The following is a 22,200-nucleotide window of genomic DNA, read 5'->3' as shown; positions in this document are numbered from 1 at the left end:
TGCTAGCCTCTGACGTGGAGAAGGTTTCGCTTGTGCTCTCCTCTATCTCTGACGACGAAGTTGCCGCTGTGTCACTACTCTGAGATGAAGCCGAATCTGTAGAGGTGCTGCTGAGCTCCTGGATCGATGACGAACTAGATGGCGTAATACTAAACGCGGAAGAAATGAATCCAATCGATGTTGTGCTCGACTCATCGACTGGAGATGAGGTCGACGGCACCTCACTTGCTTGGGAAGTACTTGAGAGCGATTCTGACCCAGCTGAAGAGCTAAATGATTCGCTGATGGATGTTGGCCCTTCAGTACTCCCTTGGCTGCTAAGAGTTGGGATTTCGGACGTGCTGGTGGAGAAGTCTGAGCCAGTGGGTGTTGACGTCGCTTCCTCGCTACTGCTCGTGCCGGAAATAGTAATCGAGCTCTCAATTGTACTTTCGAGACCACTTGTGGAGTATTCTGTTGAGGTTGCAGCGGAAGTTTGTGAGCTTTCAAATGAGCTAGGCGGACTACTTTCCCCGGTGGTACTGCCAGACTCAGTCGACAACGCAGTGCTAGTAACTTCTGTCGAAGAAGGCGACGCCACACTACTTGTAATCGCGCTCTCAGGCTCGCTGGATGACAGAGGAGTGGAGAACGAGGTTTCTTCACTGCCGGTGCTCGCCACCGTAGTACTTGGGCCTGGCGTGGGACCTGAGGTTGAGGTCACCTCGGTGGAAATGCTGCCCTGAGAGGTCTCGATAGATGAAATGGAACTGCTCATGTCCGACTCTGTTGTTGACTCCGCGAGGCTCGAAGAGCCTCCGGCACTAGTCGTGCCCAATGATTCCGAGATTGATGTTGACCCGCTGCTTAACTGAGTCTCAGAGCTTTGAGTTGACAGCGGCGGAGTAGAGAGCTGCGTAGTAGACTCGGTCTCAGATGACCCGACGCTTGACCCAGAGGACGCGGATGGAGTCGTAGAGACTGAATCGGTTTCTGAGGGAGTGGACAAGCTTTGGGTGGTTTGAGAAAATGTACTGGAGAAGGTGGTGATGAAAACTGGGGTGGATCCGCTCGAAACCTGAGACGACACTGTCGAAGTGCTGGATAGAATGGACGAGCTTGACGAGCTTTGTGGGATAATTATCACATAGAATAGCTGGAGGTAGGCAACACCCAGCGGACTCGTCACACTCAAAGATACCGAAAAGGATCCTGGAATCGTTGTGAGCGGAACTATACCAGCAATCCGCCGTTGAGCAATGTCCAGGTCGTCCTGGAGGAACGATAATAGACCCGGAAGAGAGATGAGACCACTGATGGTATCCGCCGGGTTGGCCAGGTACTGCGACAAGTCAATGACGAACGACTGCCCAATAGTAATGATGTTGGTTGGAACCACCACAATGTAGAGCAGTTTTGTGTACGGGCCAGATACCCCTGTAATGCTCAAAGTGACCTGGACGAGACCCGCGGCAGCATCAAGCGGGGCAGTGCCGATGATTTGCTTAGTGGCGGGGTTCAGAACATTTTCCAGGAAAGATGTCTCAGGGTTGGTGCTAATACCAGTGATCGTATCTGCCACGCTCACCAGGTAGTCCTGTAACGGTATCTCGAAGGCCTGCCCAGAGAAGACCTTCTGTAGGGGAGCAATCACAATAGACACCAGCCTTGTGTACTCCCCAGCCTGGCCCGTGACAGTCAGAGTGGCGGTGATAGTTTCTGGGGCTGCACTGACTGGGGCTGTGCCGATTATTTGCCGCTCAGCTTCATTGAACCCGTCTTCCAAGAATCCAACAATCGGACTGGTAGAAAAGCCAGTGATGAAGTCATTTGGGTCATTCAGGAATGCTTTCAGGTCGATGTCAAAAGGCTGGCCGGGTACTACAGTCAGAGATGGCAAGACCGATACCACAAAGCTTCTGACATAGTTGCCATTCGCCAGGTTAAGTGCCGTGAGAGTCACGGTGATGACGTCCCCGACGGCTGATTCCGGGGCAATACCTGATATGGTCTTGTCCAGAATGTTGATTCCGTCCAGGAAAACTGCGTTTGGGAGCGAAACGACACCGATTAGAACGTCTGACGCGTCTTGCAGGTATTTATTCAGGAGGATATCGAAACGCTGCCCAGCGTAAATCCGTTGCACCTCAAGTATTGCTACCTGGAAGGTCTTCGTATAGACATCTCCCAGCAGCCCAGCGGCGGATAAAGTCACCTCAAGAGTCGACGGGGTGACCGTGACTGGAACCGTTCCCGAGAGGGTCTTGAGGACTGGATCCAAATTATTCAGGAAAGCGGTGTTGGGGCTTGTGGTGATACTGTTGATCTCGTCAAGCGGGTTATTAAGGTACTGTGTCAAAGGTATGTTGAAAGGCGTTCCTGCAATGACCGTCTGGATAGGATTCGCCCCCGACGCGGACGGTGATGGAGCCAGGCTAGGCGATCCAGACGAGGGCAGAAATCCAGACGCAGAGGATGGCAACACATTCGAGGTCGGGATTATAGGCGTTGACCCGCGTGAAGTACCAGCGCCGCTTGATTCTTGAGAACGAGGCGTGAGAGACGCCGTTGAGGGAGCGGCCGCACTAGGTGTTGAAGGTTGAGCACCAGATGGTCCGCTTGTAGGGCCGACTGATGGTGGCGAGATTGAGTTGGGGACTGTGGACACAACGGGAGTCGAGCCTCCTGATACTGGAGGGAAAGATGGACTGGACGGCCTGAGTGAGGCGGGACTCGAGGCTGGAGACTGCACGCTTGAGAGTCCACCTGTGGAACCAGCCGCAGCTGACGGAGTTGAAATCCGGGACACTGAAGCCCCTGGTGATTGTGAAGAACCAGGTGCTTGTGAAGAACCAGGCGCTTGTGAAGAGCCAGGAGCTTGTGAGGAAGCCCCTGCTTGGGAAGAACCCCCTGCTTGGGAAGAACCGGAAGAACCCCCTGTTGGTGAAGAGGCCGGTGGTTGCGAAGACGCAGGGGAGGATACAGCAGGCGTTGGGCTGGTGGATACAACGTTCGGGGTCGTTACCGCTTGCGAAGATGAGCTCGCTTGTAACGGAGTAGTTGATGGCAGTCGAGTTACTGGAGGCAATTCGCTGACAACACCATTCTTACATTGGTCGACTTCATACAGGGGCACATAATTTAGCAAAAATGGTCACAAAAAGAAATTGCGTGGTTCAAAGCGGGCACTGACCTCTGAGAAGAACGAGTTGGACAATGACACAGCCAGTTGGCCTGTCGGACCCGGCGAAGGTTGCGAAGATCGCGCGTCCCACCACGCAGAATATAGACTCTCCATCGAGAAACTGTGGGTTATACCAATGCAAAACATCATCAACGATCTGGAACCTTGTCGATATTGAACCTTGAGCCGCGATCGTGAAGTTGATGTACGGCACTCCAGGATTGACAGATAGCGGCAACCCCGAGGCGTACTCCAACAACTGGCCATTGAAAATATAATATGGAGCAGCGTTCGAACAACTGAAGCGCACATTGTTATTTCCAACAAATCCGATATTTTTGTGGATCATGGGGTCGATAGGAGCCCTGCGATGTCTGTTGCTTCGCCTTCCCGGACCAAGCTGTGGTACTATTTCAGGTACGATAGCCTGCACGTTGACGATATACAGGCCTGGGCCTGACGGATTGGGCGAAGCTGAGGGTCCCGGTGGAGGCGATGCGCTGCTCGCAGCAGTATCAATAGGCGGGATGACGGGGGTCGTTGGGCCAGGATTCGGCGGATTCGGCGAGTAGGGCGGCGGACCCGGTGGTTGGCCGTACCCAGGCGGCGGCTCAGGCGGATATTGCGGTCCCCAAGGATTTCCTGGCGGTGGGTACTGAGGACCCCATGGGTTTGTCGGTGGCCATTGGGGACCCCAAGGATTTGGCGGTGGATATTGAGGACCCCATGGATTCGGTGGTGGGTTGCCATAAGGAGGAGGCTGAGGCTGGCCACCGTATCCGTTTGACGGAGGCAAGGTATATGACGGGTCAGGTGCATCGTCACCGTATGATCTAGCTGGTAGTGGAGGCTGTAGGTCTGGCAGTTCTGCATTCCATACTGTAAGTCATGACATTAAAACCTTTGTGTTTGCCATAGGAAGCATCTGACCTGTCTTCGTGTTGTCTCGGGGCTCTAAAGTAGCCAAGTAAGTTGTTAAATACGTGACGCAGATAGAATCGGGGTCTTCTTGCGCACCATTTTGCCGTGGATCTAGTTTCTCTTCGATCGCCTTGCTAAGGCAAAGCCCAATTGTAGGGACGAGCGTAAGCAAGGAGAACCTCATGGCTCCACGTGTACACACCAATGTGGTGCGTGAGGAAAGACAACGAGATCAGTAGTAAAAGATGGACACGTCCTCCTACGGCGCACCGGGACTTGACAGAATTCATAAGTCTGCCTTGTCTAATTTCCAGTAAACATCCCACGGCACAGCCCGACATGTCACAGGGCTTCCGACTGTTATCAATGGAATAAGCCGTAGTCAAGTCCATACAGATCGGATCTGACGCGGCAACCGCCAGGGAGACGCTGGGCCGTTGATCATCCCATCGGTCTCTCGTGTGGCTGACAGTCTGCCATGTCAGCCCTCCCCAAGGCCTAGATTGGCACAACCCTCAATTCAGGGTGAGCTTCATGCTACCGAAGGTGGCTGGCTAGGACTTGAATGCCTTCTTTGCACCTCCATGTAGGCAAATACCACGGCTATAGCCGCTTCAGACAGGCATGGACTCAGATCAAAGGAATGTTTTATGATTAGAATAGGAAAGGCCTTCACCGTTGAGTTTCAGTCAGTTCAACGGGTATATTCTCAAGGGGGTGGGGGCCTTATGCTCAATCACGAGCATGTTCTCCCGTCTGAGACATTATAGTCTTATTTGTAACACATCGTGTGGGCCCTTGCTTCGAGCTCTAAAAAGGCTATTTCGTTCCCTCGCCGGTTACTTTCAAGCCTGAAGAAAACATGGGATGTTAAAATCAATCCAGCTAAACAATTATCTAAGTTTCATAGAGAATTGATTGTTGCTCTTGGGCCTGCTCACAACCTTTCCCTGAGGTTGCCGGAGGCATGGACGGCACAGCTCGCAAGGACTGGTGCCACCCTCCTGTCTTACTTACGTACCCAGGTAGGACTCAAGTGCTTAGAGCCCCACTATCCAACGTGCCTTTCCTCGTATTCTCTAGCATCGATGATCAGGGACAACCATTCGCCAATCGACATCTGAGAAAACCTCGCAACATTCCAGAAGCCCGCCCTGGTGACATTCATAGCTACTCTTTTCTACCTAGGTAGGATTTTGGCAGGTGGGGTGCAGAATGACTTGCAACTTGAGTTTGAAACAGCGCCATTACAGAGCATGCACATGTTCTGCCATAGTTCCGCTGATACATGGAATGCTAATACGTGATAAGCGAGTCATCCCATCACGTATGAGCAGTAGGAGCTGCCCAGCGGATAGATGAAATGCGCACCGCCTTTTATATCATGCCTAGGTGAGGTGAGCAGAATTGACTTAATATAGGGATTTCATGTTGAATAACGAGTCTTGGAAGATTGTGGTTCTTAAGTTCTAATCTAGTCCAGAGCAGATTGGCGGCAGATTTCATGGTCATAAATCTCCGTCTGTTCATCCCTTGAATGATGGTGAAATTTGAAGTCAGGCGATGTTGTTTCTGGGAAAGAAGAAACGCCCGGCCTCGTGACGTTTTTAACAACTGGAATGTAGGTACCTAGGTAACTAGGTCCGTTTTCACGTGCATGAGCTTGAGCTCTTGCTTGCTGTTGTTGCACTGTACTTCGTACATATTATAATGTGTTGTGCCAGTCAGTTAGAATCGCCTGTGCGGCGAGGGGCTCACTTGCAACTAAGGCTCCGCAACGAAGCAGCAACTAAGGCACCACAATAAAGCAAACTTTGATTTTACCAGGTGCTCAGCCCTTATACATTAAATCTATTACTTATAAGTGAATTTATAGTAAATTTATTATAAGTAGGTGAATTCATGGTGAATTTATTATAAATAAATAAATATATTATAAGTAGGTGAATTTATAGTTAATGGGAAATAAAATAGATTGATGGCCTGGTGAATTCCTAGTGAATTCACCAGGCATTCCTATATAGTGAATCCACCGTGAATTCACGGTGGATTAGTAAGCACTATGAATTCACCGTGAATTCACGGTGGGACGGTGAATTCACCGTGAATTCACGGTGGGATGCATCAATAGTGAATTTATTATAAATAAATAAATATATTATAAGTAGGTGAATTCATAGTAAATTCATTATAAATAAATAAATTTATTATAAGGATATTATATAAATTCACCTTAAATTCACCTTAAATTAATTAAAGCTCTAATTTATTTATTTAATATCTTAGTTTAATAGTGAACTAAGAAGAAAGGAGCTACTTATATATATATATATATAAGATGTAAGCTAAAGAGTATAAGCTAGTTGCCACTATGTGCAAACCTCTTGTGGGCTGGCTTTAACTAACTATCTAAGCAAACACAGGGGTGTTCAGATGTCTAGTAAGCAGTAAAGGATAGCGCATTTGCTGGTGCATTATCACCTTTGAAACGAAGCCCAAAAGGGTTCTTCTTTAACCAGAAAATGACATGGGTGTTGATGAACTTCCTGCACTTTGGTGTTGTCTCCCGTGTTTGGACACAATCGCTAATGTCTTGTAAAGATTCCACGGTGCTCAACTCCTTGGATGTTAGTGTCGATTTCGGCTTGGAAAGGAGCTGTCGGACTTGATATGTATCGAGAAATGCCTGGAGCCTTGCAACCTTCTGGGCGCTCTGGGAAACATGGCCTACTGCCTGGGCCTTCTTTTGGTTGTTAAATCCAGATTCCCTCTGGGCCTCGGTGGCCTTCTTAAGGGACTGCCATCCCCCAGCGCGTTGGGTGTCCCGCCCCTTGGCTAGATTCGGGAAACCTAAACGTCTGGAAGTCGAATTGGCTTTGTCGGAGAATAGCTTGAGGATGAGCTGGACCACTGTAAAGGCACCCTTATTTGGGGAATTCGCGGCCCACCAGTCGATGTTGGAGCTGATAGTTCGGTGAAAGATCTGTTCAGCTATGCCCTCCGGTAGATATACTCTGTTATTCTTTTCCATGCCTCTATACATTATAGCAAGGGCGAGTTGGCCGTACTTCTCGGTGACCTTATCCCTCACTTGTCTGGATGACACTGTTTGGTAGAAAATATCGTGGCTGATGACAGGGATGTTGGCGATTGCGCAGGCAGCATTCCAGATGAAATCGAAGTACACACCGATCAGGGGATTGTGGATGTAGAAGAAAGCCTGGGTATGAAATGAGATAAAAAACAGATTCTCGATCTGTTGGGTAGCCTTGCATAGTATAGCCAAGACATGCGGCTTTTCCCCAAAGACGTTGAAGACGTTGATAGGCAGGTACAACTGGTGGATTTCCTTGGAAGGGTCACTCTCTAGTCTCGTCTTGACGATCTCGTAAGTCTCTTGACCCACAAGAATAGCAACACGGGCCATATTAAGCAATCCTATCGTCAAGTCCGCCGACCTGCTGAGAACCTGGGCTGAGTTCGGGATGATACTTGTCCATTGTACTCCATTGGACTGAGATCTCGGGTAGTTCGCGCGGATTGGGATGATGTCGTTCGTGCAGACACGGGGATTTGGGCCAATTTTCCGATTCTGGAAGTTGATACAGGGGTTTTTAGGATCCGCGGTAAATCCGAACATAGATCTGCTGACGTTATATGTTGGGTAGTGCCAAATAATGTGAAGATTCCCCCTCGCAGGACCAGAGATCTTGGAAGCATTGTTGAGGGTATCATCAGGAACACCGAGTTCTCGGCACTCGGACAGCCAGGTGTCCCAAAGCACATCTGAGACCGAGTCCTGAGATTCCCATGTCGTAGGTTCAGGTTGATTAAGGAAATCGTCAGTAGGTTCGGCGGAAATGTCTCTATCCGAGATCATACATGCGCGAGCGAAGCTGACCACTTGCTTCTTGATATTATGCTCTCCTTGCAGGAGATTGAGGAGGCATTCTCCAGGAGTGTTCTCGGCAGTATGCGGGACTCCCAGAGTCTCATAGTAGGAGTTCTTCACCGAGAGGTCTTTATTAGAGACGTCCAGAACTGTATCATTCACCACTACCTCAACCTCGGTGCTGATGTTGTCATTGGTGTTCCGAAGCTGATCTGAGATGCCTGGGATATCGGCTGCAATCAAATCTTCGATAGAGATCTCCAGGAAGTCATCCCCCCCAAATTCTGCAGCGATACCTTTCGCCGAGTCATGGATTTCAGAGGATTGGGATTCAAGATAGTTCACGTGTGCGGCAGGAATGTCTTTCGCCCGAGTGGTGGCGCTCTCTTCTTGGGAAAGGGCGAATGTATTGGCGCTCGCAGAGGGTCGGCCGAATGGAAGGTCTTCTTGGAGGGACTCTCTGGTACGTGCCTTCTTTTGAGATGGGTTCGAGGAAATGAGGTCAAGGGGCTGTCTTTTGGAGGAATTCATGTCATCTGGGTGTGTCAGGCGTAGGTTTGAACGTGGGATAGTAGAACGAGAAGAAATAGGGCGCAGTGATGTGCCAGTGTTTGGTGCTTGATGAGAGGTTCCGAATTCTGGATCGGAAAGACTTGGTGAGTGAAATCAAGTTTACTCGCTGTACCTAGGTAGGTACCTACGTAGCCTGGACTTTGGTAAATTGTTCCTTCCTATCAGTTGGGCTCATTCTCGGCTCCTGCGCTGTGGTGTAGAGCTTCCGTGGAGGGAAGAACAATACCTACTTAGGAAGGAGTATCCCAGCAACCGCAACCTGAAGCTTTGACCGTCCACTGGACCTGCAGCCTCTTTTGCGTTTCATACCAATCCCCCAAGCGATATAGTAGCACATTTGGTGGTTCATGCCGACTAAAAAGTCTGGGGGATGACAGAAAGTGCCAGGGCCATTTTTTGAGACGACATGAACCAGGAAACAGTAGCTCAGAACCATGTGGTTCTTCCTTGCATGACACAAAACATGTATTTTTAGGAATGGGAAAGGTGGATTGAATCTTGGGTGAATTCACAATGCACATGTAGAAAGGTATTCATAAGTGCACGTCATTAGGCTACGACGTTGACTTATGGTCAGAACTACCTAGGTCATATGAAACAAAACAAGCCCTTTCATGGCCGCGGGTCGCAAAATAATTATGCCCCTCGATGGGCTCGACACGCGAAAAGCGAAAAAAGGTCTCGGCAGGCGAAGCCATGGTGGCCGCGTATGTGATGGCTGAGGTGGTAACGGGATTAATGGTGCGTTTGCTCTGCGTCTTCGTCGTTAATGTCGTAACTCTGGAGGTAGGCACGGCCAAACGCATAGTATTACTGCGTTGTATTCCTGGTCTCAGGCCACCCTTCAGAACACTGGTTGACGACCTCCAGCGCAATATTGATGATATCTTCCACATCATCCTTGGAGTGAACTCCATGGACATCGCGGTACGAGATAGCCCACAACACGACATTCAGCAGCATGTTCAAGGTAATAACGAAGACACACGTGATGCCGACGCCCGAATTCTTGACTTGCTGGTTGGAGATGTTGATTATGTAGACCATGGAGTCTCTGCCTCTCTGGGGGAAATGGCGCCTTCTCGAGCCACCTGGCATCGTCCTGGAAATTTTAGGCGCATGCTGACCAGTGCCGTTCACGCCGGAAGTTCGTCCCGCTCATCCCTGCGAGACTCTGCCTGGTTCACCACTGGGCCGAACCGGAGCGCAATCTCGTCCTCCTGGACCTCATCATTTAGCGCTTCACGCTCCTCTGCAGTCAGGCTGGCCGCTTTGGTGAAGCCGTGCTTCTCCACATACTCCAGGCATGCGGTGAATGAGACCTGAGCCTCCCGGATGGCTGCAATGGTCAAGGTGGACCCTGGACCCACCGACCACTTGTTGATAGTGGCCGCCTTGTCAAATGCGTTGGGGCGATCTGGTTTCTCCATGACCTTGATGGCGTCAAATGGGCCGTTCACTTTGCAGCCAAGGATGTAGCGCATCATGAACGGAAGGGGCATGGCATGGGAGAGCTCATCCTTCCGGGCGAACGCCGTCGTGTGGTTGAAGCTGACAAAGCCTTGAACCAGGCCCTTGGGCAGGACGACGGCGTAGGTTTTAGCCTGCATGAACATGAACATGTCGGTGTCGACTCCTTCAATGCCAAAGGTGAACGTCTTGCCGGTGATCTTCAAATCCTCAGCATTCACCTCAAATGCGACTGGCTTGAAAATCATCTTGTTCTCGTGAAGGTTTCCCAGCTGCTGCGCCAGACGGCGCCAGTAGGCCACCTGGTCCGTCGTGCCAACATTTGCGCCCGGGGTTGCCATGATCCTGGAACGCGCATCGGGGCTCCCGTCAAACTTGCGCTTTTTGGCGTCCGGAAACAGCACACGATTGACATGGGTGCCCTCGTCATCCGCGACGTTGACCGGATTGGACCGCTCGCCCAGCGCAGACTCCGCGGAGGCGTACCCAAGACGTTGGCGCAGCGGAGTGATACGGTCCACTTGGGACAAGGTATTGGGGACGACGGCTTTCTTGATGATCTTTCCCAAGCTCGCTGAGGTGGCAGTGGCAAGGGTCTTGAAATCACCGACGGTATCGGCGTCCATGCTAGTGGTCGCAGTCTTCGCCATCTCGGCCAGCACGTGAGCGTCCTGGAGAGTCTTGAGCTCATCCTCGGTGACGTTGATCTTGCCCTGCCTGGTAGCGGGGCTGGACGTCTGGGCCGCCGCTGGGCTGCCAGCGGAGAACCGTCCGGTCTGATCGCGACTGCGGTTGCGGGAAGACATCGCAGCTGCTCGGGCCGGGGTTCGAGGGGGACGGGTCGGTGGGGTCTGAGGTCCTTCGGTGAATGGAGAGCTCATGTGTGGGTCGTCTTCTTGTTCTTGGACGGCACTCGCGTCGGATTGCTGTCCATCGTTATCATCAGTAATCTCAGCGCTACCGTTCTCTGAACTGTCATGGTTCCACGTAATGGTTCCATCTGCATGGAATTGCTCTCTCCCCGTCCATGTGTGCTCACAGAGCTTTATGTTTCTGTACACAGGGCTTTCGCGGACGAGCCATCGAGGCAGTGGGTATTTAGCGAGAAGGCGACTGGCCTCTTGGGTAGTGATTCGTTTTCCGAAGCCCGGCGCGGGCAGCTCGTGGTTGGGCACATAGACGTTCCATTCAACTTCTCTGGTCTGGTACTCGTCGTATTCTTCATCCGTCATGGTGTCGCGAAATGCTTGACACCATGAGTCGTTTCTGTTGAGCCATGCTGCGAACTTGAGGTCGGTCGCGGAGGTGCGGACATGCACGTGGTTTTCGCCGCCAAAGAGGTAAAGGGCATAGCGGTACCCGTCCAAGCTGAGTTTCCCAGCTCGAGTGGCTTTGTAGACGAGCTTGACGTACTCCGTTGTCCTGGAACGCCTCGGGTAGGCAACACCAGGATCGGAGGGCGTGGGGTATGGTACTGCGTGGAAGAACGGCATGGTCACGTACCGTATGTTTGCGATGTGTGGCGATGGGTGTGGCTTGCTCCTTGGTCTTGCCTGAGAAACTCGGGCGTGGGTTGCTCGTGGGTTGCTCGTGGTAGCCGTTTGAAGAGCGGGCTGAGGCTGCCTGCAAGGGACGGTATTGTTGGCACCTGTGATATGACGTCGAGAAAAGCGTTTCGTTGGCTGCAATTGCTTTTTTCCAGAACCTGAGGCGAACAAAGAAAGGGTGAGCAGCTGTGTGGCCAGGTAAACAGAGAGAGGGAGGGAGGGAGAGAAAGCACCGTGATCAAACGGTTGGTTGGTGGTGCTTTCGACAGCTAGCTGCCCCACCGTAGCTCGTAGGCTGCTTTCTGTCAAGACAGGTGAGTAATGGCTCTGCTCGAAGTCAAGCTTGCTTTGCGGCAGCTTCGAACGTTCTGGGGCTTATTTGACACTGCGCTTCCTGGAACGATTCCGCTCGAGTCGCAATTGTTCCATTGGCAATTTGGTCGGTGGCACGTACGGAGTCTGTGGTAGTCCCGTCGGTGAATGCGCTCCTTCATTCCATGTTCGCGCGGTTCTCTTTACTCTGAATGAGGCTTTCTTTGGTGTGTCTGCAGACTACCATGTAGGTACTCAACGGCCAAACAATTACAGACAATTCCACTGCTACTTTCTGAGCACTAGCCCCTCCATCCATGAGCTTTCATTGAACAGCCATCTAAAAGAGCAACTACTGCAAATCTTTAGCTCAAACAAGTCCACATCCAGGATCTACCCTTGTCTGGTCCAAGCCTCCCTTGTCTTCGCCATTGAATGCCACCTGCGCACCAAGACTTTCAAGGCTGCCGACACCTTACGCCTGTCCTTTCCACCCAGCTCCAAAGATGGGAGATATTGTTACAAGTTGACTGCGGTATCATGAAGTCATTCCTAGATGAACCACTCGGCTTTGAAACCGTGGTTGACGACGCGCAACTCGAACGCATGCAGCGAGATCTTACGAGCGGCCTCAGTCATCAGTTAGTTACAATCCGTTGGTCTTTTCGAACAGAGAACATACCATTTCATATTGTTCCTCAGAAATGACACCACTGTCCCGGAGCTCGCCGAGGATTTGCTCCATCGTGCTGGCCGCGATTTTGACTTGTTGAGCAGCCCCGGAAATGGCAGCCTTCCGAGCAGACATACCCACCTCAAGCGCAGTGTTATTTTGAATGGAATCCTCTGTAATAGCACGTCTCGCGGTTTGAAGGGAATCCACTGAGGATTTCAGATGCTGTCGGACAGCAGCCATCTGCAAATAGTTGTTAGAATCTTGGGTACCTAGGTACTTGTTACAAAGGGGAGCATGCTAACCGAGGATGTCTGGGCAGTCGTCTGCACTCTGGACTACATATTACTTGCTGGAATCTTGATTGCATCGACGATGTTAAAGGTGCGCAAGAAGTGGTTGGGTGATAACTCTGTCTGAAGGGTCTCACTAAAAGCATCCACGTCTATAGGAAACGCGTGTGCCGGCACTTTGAATGCCACGGGTTCAAGAACTTTCCCACCAGCCAGTGTCACGCTGACCACTCGCCTTTAGTTATTGCTTTGCTGAGTATTCAGCGAGAAGGACTGAAAGCGCGTAAAGGCCACAATCTTATAGATAGGTGTGGTGAAAGGGATACTTTGGGTGAGAGAGTGGGAAATGATTTGTTTATAGTTTACTATCGCACACCGTGTTTCACCGTTGCTTGCTGGTCCACCACAGGTACTTAATTGGAGAGACCTTAGGTAAAGAGCTGAAGCTAACAGAGACTAGCAGAGGGACAGGTTAAGGGCTTTCCACAGGAGCTTACACAGTGGGAAGGAGCAAGTGCAGGGCCAGCAAGGAGCTACACGTGCACATGCTAAACCACCATGTTCACACAACATAGACTAGGAATGCCCATTTAATCATTCTATCAGATTCAACACTACGTCACAGGTGATTTTTATAGTGAAATTATAGTTCTTAATAATATTATATTACTTATTCTATCCTGTAGACTCCCTGTATTGCGGGGGCTGGTTTTATCACATTAAAGAGTGGATACCTTAGGTATTTACCGTAGCGGTCCGTGAATCTACCGTGAATTCACGATAAACCGTTAATTTACAATGAATTTACTATGAATCAGTCATTCACCATACTTTCACAGTGAACCTTAGTCTTTATATCTAACACATTCCATTATAATAAATTAGTTCCTTTATAATAAATTTACTATAAATTTAATTATTTTATTATAAATTTACTATAAATTTATTATAAATATATTTTAAAATATTATTTAAACTTTATAATATAAAAATTTAAAGTTTATATTAAATAAAATATAAAAGTTATAAATTAATTATTTATAAAATTAAATAATAAATTTATATATTTTATTTATTTTATTAATTTAAATAATTTTATACTTTTATAATATAAAATTATAAATTTATTATTTTTATATTATTTTTAAATAATTTTAATTTTAAATTAAAGTTTTTAATAAATAATTTTAATTTTTATTATAAATTATAAAATTATTTTATAAAATAAATTTAAAAGTAAAATTATTTAAAAAAAAGATTATTTTATATTTTAAAATAAAAATAATAATATAATAACTTTATTAATAAAAGAATTTATAAAAACTTTTATAAAATTTATTTATTATTTTTAAATTTATATTATTTATTATTATTATAATATTATTTTTTTATTTATATTTATTTAATTTTATATTATAAATTTATTTTTTTAATAAATATATATAATATAAAATAATTAAATTTATTATAAATTAATTAATATTTATTATTTATTTTTTATTTAACTTTATAATAAATTTATTATAAATATATTTATAATAAATTTATTATAAATAATATATTTAAAATAAATTTAATATAAATATATTTATAATAAATTTATAAATATATTTATAATAAAATTAATTATAAATATTAAAATTATATTTTAATAAATTTATAAATTAATATTTATATATATTTATATATATATATATATATATTAAAAATAAAATTAAAAATTTATATTTATAAAATTTTAATAAATAAAATTTATAAATATAAAAAAATATTATAAATTTATTTTAATTTTAATTTTTTATAAAAATATTTAAATATTTATAAAATAAAATTAAAAATTTTAAAATATAATAAATATTTATTTTAATTTAAATTAAAAATATATTATAAATATTTAATATATTTTATTTTAAAAATAATTTATTTTATAATTATTTATAATATTATTTATTATTAAAAATTTATATTAATATATTAAATTATAAATTAATTTAATATTAATAAATATTTATTTAATTAATTTAAAATATTATTAATTTTATTATATTATAAATAAAATTATTTAAAAATATTTATTTAATTTATTAAATAATATATATAAAATTAAATTAAATTAATTTTAAATTAATTTTAAATTTAATTTTAATATATAAAATTTTATTATTTTTAAAAAAATATTTTATTTATTTTATTTATTAAAACTTTTAAAATTTATTTTTATTATATATTATAAATATTTATTAAATAATAATTATAATATAATAATAATATTATTTTAATAAATTTTTAAAAATATATTTATTTATAATTTAAAAATAAATTATTTTTAAAAATTAAATATATTAAAATATTTATAATATATTTATTAAAATTATATAAAAATTAATATTTTTATATTTTAAAATAATTAATTTTCTTTTATAAATATTAAAATATTTTTATTAAAAATATAAATTATTAAAATTATTATTTTTTAAAAATTATAATAAATTTATAATAAATTAATATTTATTTATTTAATTTTTATAATTATTTATTTAATAAATTTTTAAATTTATTTAATATTTATTTTTAATAATTTTTATATTTATAAATATTTTTAAATTTATATTAAAAAACTTTATAATATAATTCTTTTTAATTTTTAATATTTTAAATATAAATGTTTTTAATATTTTTTTAATTTTAATATATTTTTAATATTTTTTAATATATTTTTAAATTATATATATTTAAATATTTTTAAATATAAAATTAAAAACTTATAATTATAATTTTTAATTAATTTTAATTTAATTATTTTATTATATTATAATTTAATTTAATTTAATTTAAGTTTTTAAAATTTTATAAAATATTTATTTTTATAAATATAAATATTAAATTAAAACTTTTAAATTTAAATTTAAAATTTTTATAAATTTTAATTTTAAATTAAATTTATAATCTTTTAATTTTTAAATATATTAATTATTTTAAATATTAATAACTTTTTTAAAATAAAAATTTATTTTTATATAATTATAAATTTAATTATTAATAATTATTTTTTTTTATAATAAAATTATTAAAATTATAAATTTAAATAATAAAATATAATTATTTTATTTAATTACTTTTAATTTTAATAAATTAAATAATTATTTTAAATAATTTTATTTAATAAATATTTATTTATAATATAATAAAGTTAATAAATAAATATTTATTTAAATAAAATTAAAACTTTAAAATAATAATTTTATTTTTATTTATTTTAATTAATTTATTTAAATTATATAATAAATTTAATATTTATATATAATATTTATTAATATTAAATTAAATAGTTTATAATTTATAATAATTTTAATTTTAATAAATTAATTTATATTAAAGTTAATAATATTAATTTAAATTAATATAATTTAATATATTAATAAAAAATATTTTTAATAATAAATAATATTAAAATTAATATTTATTTATTTAATAATTATATTTATTTATTTAATTTTTTTAACTATTTATTTAATATAAGAATTTATATATAAAGTTTATATAAAACTATATATTTAATTAAAATTTTTAAATTTTAATATTTTTAATATAAAACTTTTTATAATTAATATCCTTTTAATACTTTTAATACTTTTATTTTTATTTAAAACTCTTACTTTTACTTTTAAATTTTAAACTATATATATTTAAATATTAATTAAATATTTAAATATTAATTAAATATTAAAAGTTAAAAGTTTAAAATATTAAAAGTTAAAAATATTAAAAATTAAAAAAGTATAATTTTACCTTTATTTTTTAATTTTTATTTTTAATATTTAATTAATATTTAAATATTTAATTAATATTTAAATATATATAATTTAAAAGGTTTAAAAGGTAAAAATAAAATAAAAATAAAAATAAAAAAGTATTAAAAGTATATTAAAAATTATTAAAAGGAGTATTAAAGAATTTATATTAAAAGTATTAAAATTAAAAAAAATTATATTATAAAGTCTTTTAATATTAATTTAAAAGGTATTTATAAATATAAAAGAGTTGTTTAAAAATTAATATTAAATAAATAATTAATAAAATTAAATAAATAAATATAATTATTAAATAAATAAATATTAGTTTATAATATTATAAATATAGATTATAAAGTTATTATAAAATTTATATAATAAATTTAATTAAATTAATTTTTAAAAATATATTATATTTTATTTTTAAAACTTTAATTATTTATTTTAATTTAATAATAAAATTAAAAAATATAAATAATTTATATATTTAAATATTAATTAAATATTTAAATATTAATTAAATATTAAAAAATTAAAAACTAAAATAAAAATAAAAATTATATTTTTTAACTTTTAATATTTTTAACTTTTAATATTTTAAATTTTAATTTTTAATATTTAATTAATATTTAAATATTTAATTAATATTTAAATATATAATTTAAAAGTTTAAAATATATTAAAAGTATATTAAAAGTATATTAAAAGTATATTAAAAGTATATTAAAAGTATATTAAAAAGTATATTAAAAGTATATTAAAAGTATATTAAAGGTTAAAAAGTATTAAAAAATTTATATTTAAATATTAAAAATTAAAAAATTTTTAATTAAATATATAATTTTATATAAACTTTATATATAAAAATTAATATTAAATAAATTTATAAAAATTATTAAATAAATAAATATTAAAATTAAATAAATAAATATTAATTTATTTATAATATATATTTTATATTTATAAATTTTATTTATTAAAATTATAAAAATTTTTAATTTAATATTTTTATTATTAAAAGTTTTAAATTAAAATTTAATTTATTTTTAATTATTTTTAATAAAATTTTTATAAAGTTTTATTATATAATTAAAATAATAATAATTTTAAAGAAAAATATTTAAAAACTTTATTTTTATTATTTAATAAATAATTTAATTAAAAAATTTATTAAATTTAAGATTTTTAATTTTAACTTTATTTATATAAGTTTATTATTTTTTAATTAATTAAAAACTTTTAATTAAATTATTAATAAAATAAAATTAAAAATTAATAAATTTTATTTTTTATTAATTAAATAAAAATAAAATTTATTATAAAATAAAATTTAATAAAATTAATAATAAAAAAATAAAAATAATAAAATAAAAATAATTATTATAATAAAAGCTTTAAAATTAATTATAATAATAAATAAATAAAAATATAATAATTTTTAAATTAAATTAATATTTTTAATTTAATTAAAAATATTTTAATTATTATATTATTAAAAATAATAATTTTATATTAAATAAATATTTAATATATAAAGTTTTATTATATTTAAAAAAATATTTTATTTATTTTATTAATATTAAAGTTTTAAAATTTATTTTTATTATATATTATAAATATTTATTATTAAATTAAAATATAATTTTTAAAAATAATTATATTTTATTATTTAAATTTATAATTTTAATAATTTTATTATAAATAAAAATATTATTATTAAAATAATTAATATATTTTAAAATATTAAAAATTATAAATTTAATTTATGTAAAATAATATTAAATAAATTTAAATTAAATTAAATTATAATATAATTAAATAATTAAATAAAAATTAATTAATATTAATTTAATTTTAATAAATATTAATATTTTATATATAAATTATTTATATTTTTAATATAAATATTAAATAAAAATAAAATATAATTTATTTTAAAATAATTAATTAAATTTATTATATAAAATATTTTATAATAATTTTATAATATATTATATTTATAATATTATTTATTATTAAATAATATTTTTATATTAATATATTAAATTATATTTAATTAATTTAAATTAATATTATTAAATTATTTAAAATTAAAAATATTAAATTTATTATATAATTAAAATAAATTAATTAAAATAAATAAAAATAAAAATATTATTTTTTAATTAAAATATATAAATTTTAATTTTATTTAATAATAAATATTTATTTAATAAATTTAAAATATTTTAATTTTATAAATTAATATTTATTTATTTAATTTTATAATTATTTATTTAATAATTTTATAAATTTATTTAATATATAATTTATAAATTAAATTAATTAAAAATAATTAATTAATTTATTATATTTTATTAAATTAAAATATAATTAAATAATATTATTATATTTTATTATTATATATAATATTTAAATTTATAATTTTAATAATTTTATTATATATTATTTTTTAAAATAATTTTAAATTTTATAACTTTTAAAATTAAAAATAATAATAATTTAAAAATTTATATTAAAAATATTATATATTTAAATTATTATAAAAATAATATATAATTATAATTTTTATTTTTTAATTTTTATTAATTAAAAATTAAAAATATAAATTTAAGTTTTAATAATTTCTTTTTTAATAAATATATAATAAAAATATTTTAATTTAAATTAAACCTTTTAAAAACTTTTAATTAATTAAAATTATTTTAAAATTTTATATAATTAATTAATATTAATTTAATAAATTTTAATTTTAATTAATTATTTAAATTTAAATTTAAAATAAAAATATATTATTAAAATAAATAAATAAAATAAATAAATAAAATAAATAAATAAAATAAATAAATAAAATAAATAAATAAAATAAATAAATAAAATAATATTATTATTTTTTAATTAATTATAATTTAATATTTATTAAATTTATAATTAATTATTAATTATATATTAATTATTAATTTAATTATTATAAAATAATAATAATTTTATATAAAAATAATAAATAATAATAATTTTATATAAATTATTTATATTTTTAAATTTTATTATTAAATTAAAAATAAATAATTAAAATTTTAAAAATAAAATATAATATATTTTAAAAATTAATTTAATTAAATTTATTATATAAAATTTTATAATAACTTTATAATTTATATTTATAATACTATTTATTATTATAAAATATTTTTATATTAATATATTATATTATATTTAATTTATTTAAATTAATATTATTAATTTATTAAAAATTAAAACTATTATAAATTATAAATTAATTTTAATATTATTAAATATTATATATAAAGTTATTATATAACTTAAAACTTTTAATTAATTAAAATAAATAAAAATAAAGTTATTATTTTTTAATTAAATTTTAACTTTATTTAAATAAATATTTATTTATTAATTTTATAAATAAAATTATTTAAAAATAATTATTTAATTTATTATATTTTATTAAATTAAAAATAACTTTTAAATAAAATAATTATATTTTATTATTTAAGTTTATAATTTTAATAGCTTTATAAAAAAAAAATTATTAATAATTAAATTTATAATTATATAAAAATAAATTTTATTTTAAAAAAGTTATTAATATTTAAAATAATTAATATATTTTTAAAAGTTAAAAATTATAAATTTAATTTAAAGTATATTAAAATTTATAAAAATTTTAAATTTAAATTTAAAAGTTTTAATTTAAAGTTTATATTTATAAAAATAAAAACTTTTATAAAGTTTTAAAAAATTTAAATAAAGTTAAATTAAATTATAATATAATAAAATAATTAAATAAAAATTAATTAAAATTTTATAATTATAAATCTTTTAACTTTATATTTAAAAGATAATAATTTTATATAATAATAATAATAATTTTATATTTTAATTAAATATAATTAAAATTTATTATTAATTAATTATTTAAAAATAACTTTTATAAACTTTAAATAAATTATTTATATAATATATATATTAAAAAAATTAATAAATTTTAATTTTAATTTAAAATAAAATTAAAATTTATAAAAAATTAAATTTAAATTTAAAAGTTTTTAAATTTAACTTTTAAAAAAATACTAAAAATTTTAATAAAATTTAAAATAAAATTAAAAATTAAATTAAATTATATTATTATAAATTAATTAAATAAAAATAATTAAAAATTATAATTATAAATCTTTTAAATTTATATTTAAAAAAGTAATTTTATATATTAATATATTAATTTTTAATAAAATAATAATATAAATAATTATAAATTTAATATAAAAGTTTTTATTATTTATTTAATAATAATTAATTTTATTTATTTTAAATTATTAAAATTATAAATTTAAATAATAAAATATTATAAAAATTAAATATATAAAAGTTTTTATAATAATCTTATAATTATTTATAATATTAATATTTTTAAAAATAATATATTTATATTTTTATTTTAATTAATTTATATTTATAAAATTTATATAATAAATTTAATATTTATATATATAATTATTAATATTATATTAATTTATAATTTTAATAATAATAATTTAAATATATTAATATATAAAATATTATATAATATTTTTAAAAAACTTTAATTATTAATTTTTAATTTAATAATAAAATTAAAAAAATATAAATAATTTATATATTTAATAATTATTAAATTATTTTATTTTAAAATTTTATTTAATAATTATTAAAAATATAAATATATTTAAAAGATATATAAAGTAGTAAAAGTTAGTATAAGTTTACTTTAATAATTAAATAGTGCTATATAAGTTCCTAAACCTTTCGTCTTAATACTCAGGTCCTTTGGCGCAATGGTAGCGCGGTAAGTTCACTCCCTTAGTTCTAGTAATAAGATCAACAGCTAAACAACGATTAGTCACTTTCCGGTGGTGAAGGTTCACGGTTCGAGTCCGTGGAGGATCGCTTTTTTGTGAATGTCTCTATTTTTATCTGCCACAAGTTAGGACCTTTTTCTTCCTTAATAGTGCATTTGCTGTGAATCTATATATGGTAGGCATTGTATATAGTTAGTATAGAGCTAGCGTCCACCTACTTAGCTTTAAAGTCCACCTACTTAGTGATTTCTATAGACCTACCTAGTACTAACTTTTAATATATAAGGTTTATATAAAGCTATATACTTAACTAAAATTCTTTAAATTTTTAATATTTAAAGTATAAACCCTTTCTAATATACTTTCTAACTTATTTTTTAGTTTATATATATTTAGATATTAATTAAGTATTTAAATATTAATTAATTATTAAAAGATTAAAAATTAAAAAAATAAAAGTAAAAACTATACTTTTTCTAACTTTTTAATACCTCTTTTAACTTTTTAACCTTTTAAACTTTTAACTTTTTAATATTTAATTAGTATTTAAATACTTAATTAATATTTAAATATATATAAGTTAGAAGGTATACTAGAAGGTGTGCTAGAAAGTGTGTTAGAAAGGGTATTAAAAGGGGTTTATACCTTAAGTATTGAAAATTAGAGAGGGAAATTATGTTATAGGGTCTCTTGGTGTTGATTTAGAAAA

At 32.9% G+C, this 22,200-nt stretch overlaps 3 protein-coding genes across 3 annotated transcripts; all 3 read right to left on the bottom strand.

Annotated features, from left to right (window-relative positions):
• Positions 1-911: 911 nt before the first annotated feature.
• On the bottom strand, positions 912-3,277 carry KVR01_007795 (uncharacterized protein; the record flags this gene model as incomplete). The annotated part of the gene is made up of 4 exons (XM_044790435.1): positions 912-1,135; positions 1,219-2,414; positions 2,566-3,071; positions 3,173-3,277. 4 exons carry the CDS (start codon positions 3,275-3,277, stop codon positions 912-914), a joined length of 2,031 nt encoding a protein of 676 aa, XP_044642773.1.
• Positions 3,278-6,521: 3,244 nt separating this feature from the next.
• KVR01_007907 (uncharacterized protein) lies at positions 6,522-8,507 on the bottom strand (the record flags this gene model as incomplete). The annotated part of the gene is made up of 2 exons (XM_044789639.1): positions 6,522-7,883; positions 7,986-8,507. 2 exons carry the CDS (start codon positions 8,505-8,507, stop codon positions 6,522-6,524), a joined length of 1,884 nt encoding a protein of 627 aa, XP_044642885.1.
• An 852-nt stretch (positions 8,508-9,359) lies between these two features.
• On the bottom strand, positions 9,360-11,512 carry KVR01_007988 (uncharacterized protein; the record flags this gene model as incomplete). The annotated part of the gene is made up of 2 exons (XM_044782864.1): positions 9,360-9,603; positions 9,690-11,512. The coding sequence occupies 2 exons, from the start codon at positions 11,510-11,512 to the stop codon at positions 9,360-9,362; spliced, it is 2,067 nt and encodes a 688-aa protein (XP_044642966.1).
• Between the last annotated feature and the right edge of the window lie 10,688 nt (positions 11,513-22,200).

The sequence above is a fragment of the Diaporthe batatas genome (genome assembly GCF_019321695.1).
Source record: "Diaporthe batatas strain CRI 302-4 chromosome Unknown Contig00009, whole genome shotgun sequence".
Taxonomy (NCBI): domain Eukaryota; kingdom Fungi; phylum Ascomycota; class Sordariomycetes; order Diaporthales; family Diaporthaceae; genus Diaporthe; species Diaporthe batatas.
Note: the sequence above shows the minus strand (reverse complement) of the source record. Positions and strands in the feature narration are given on the sequence as shown.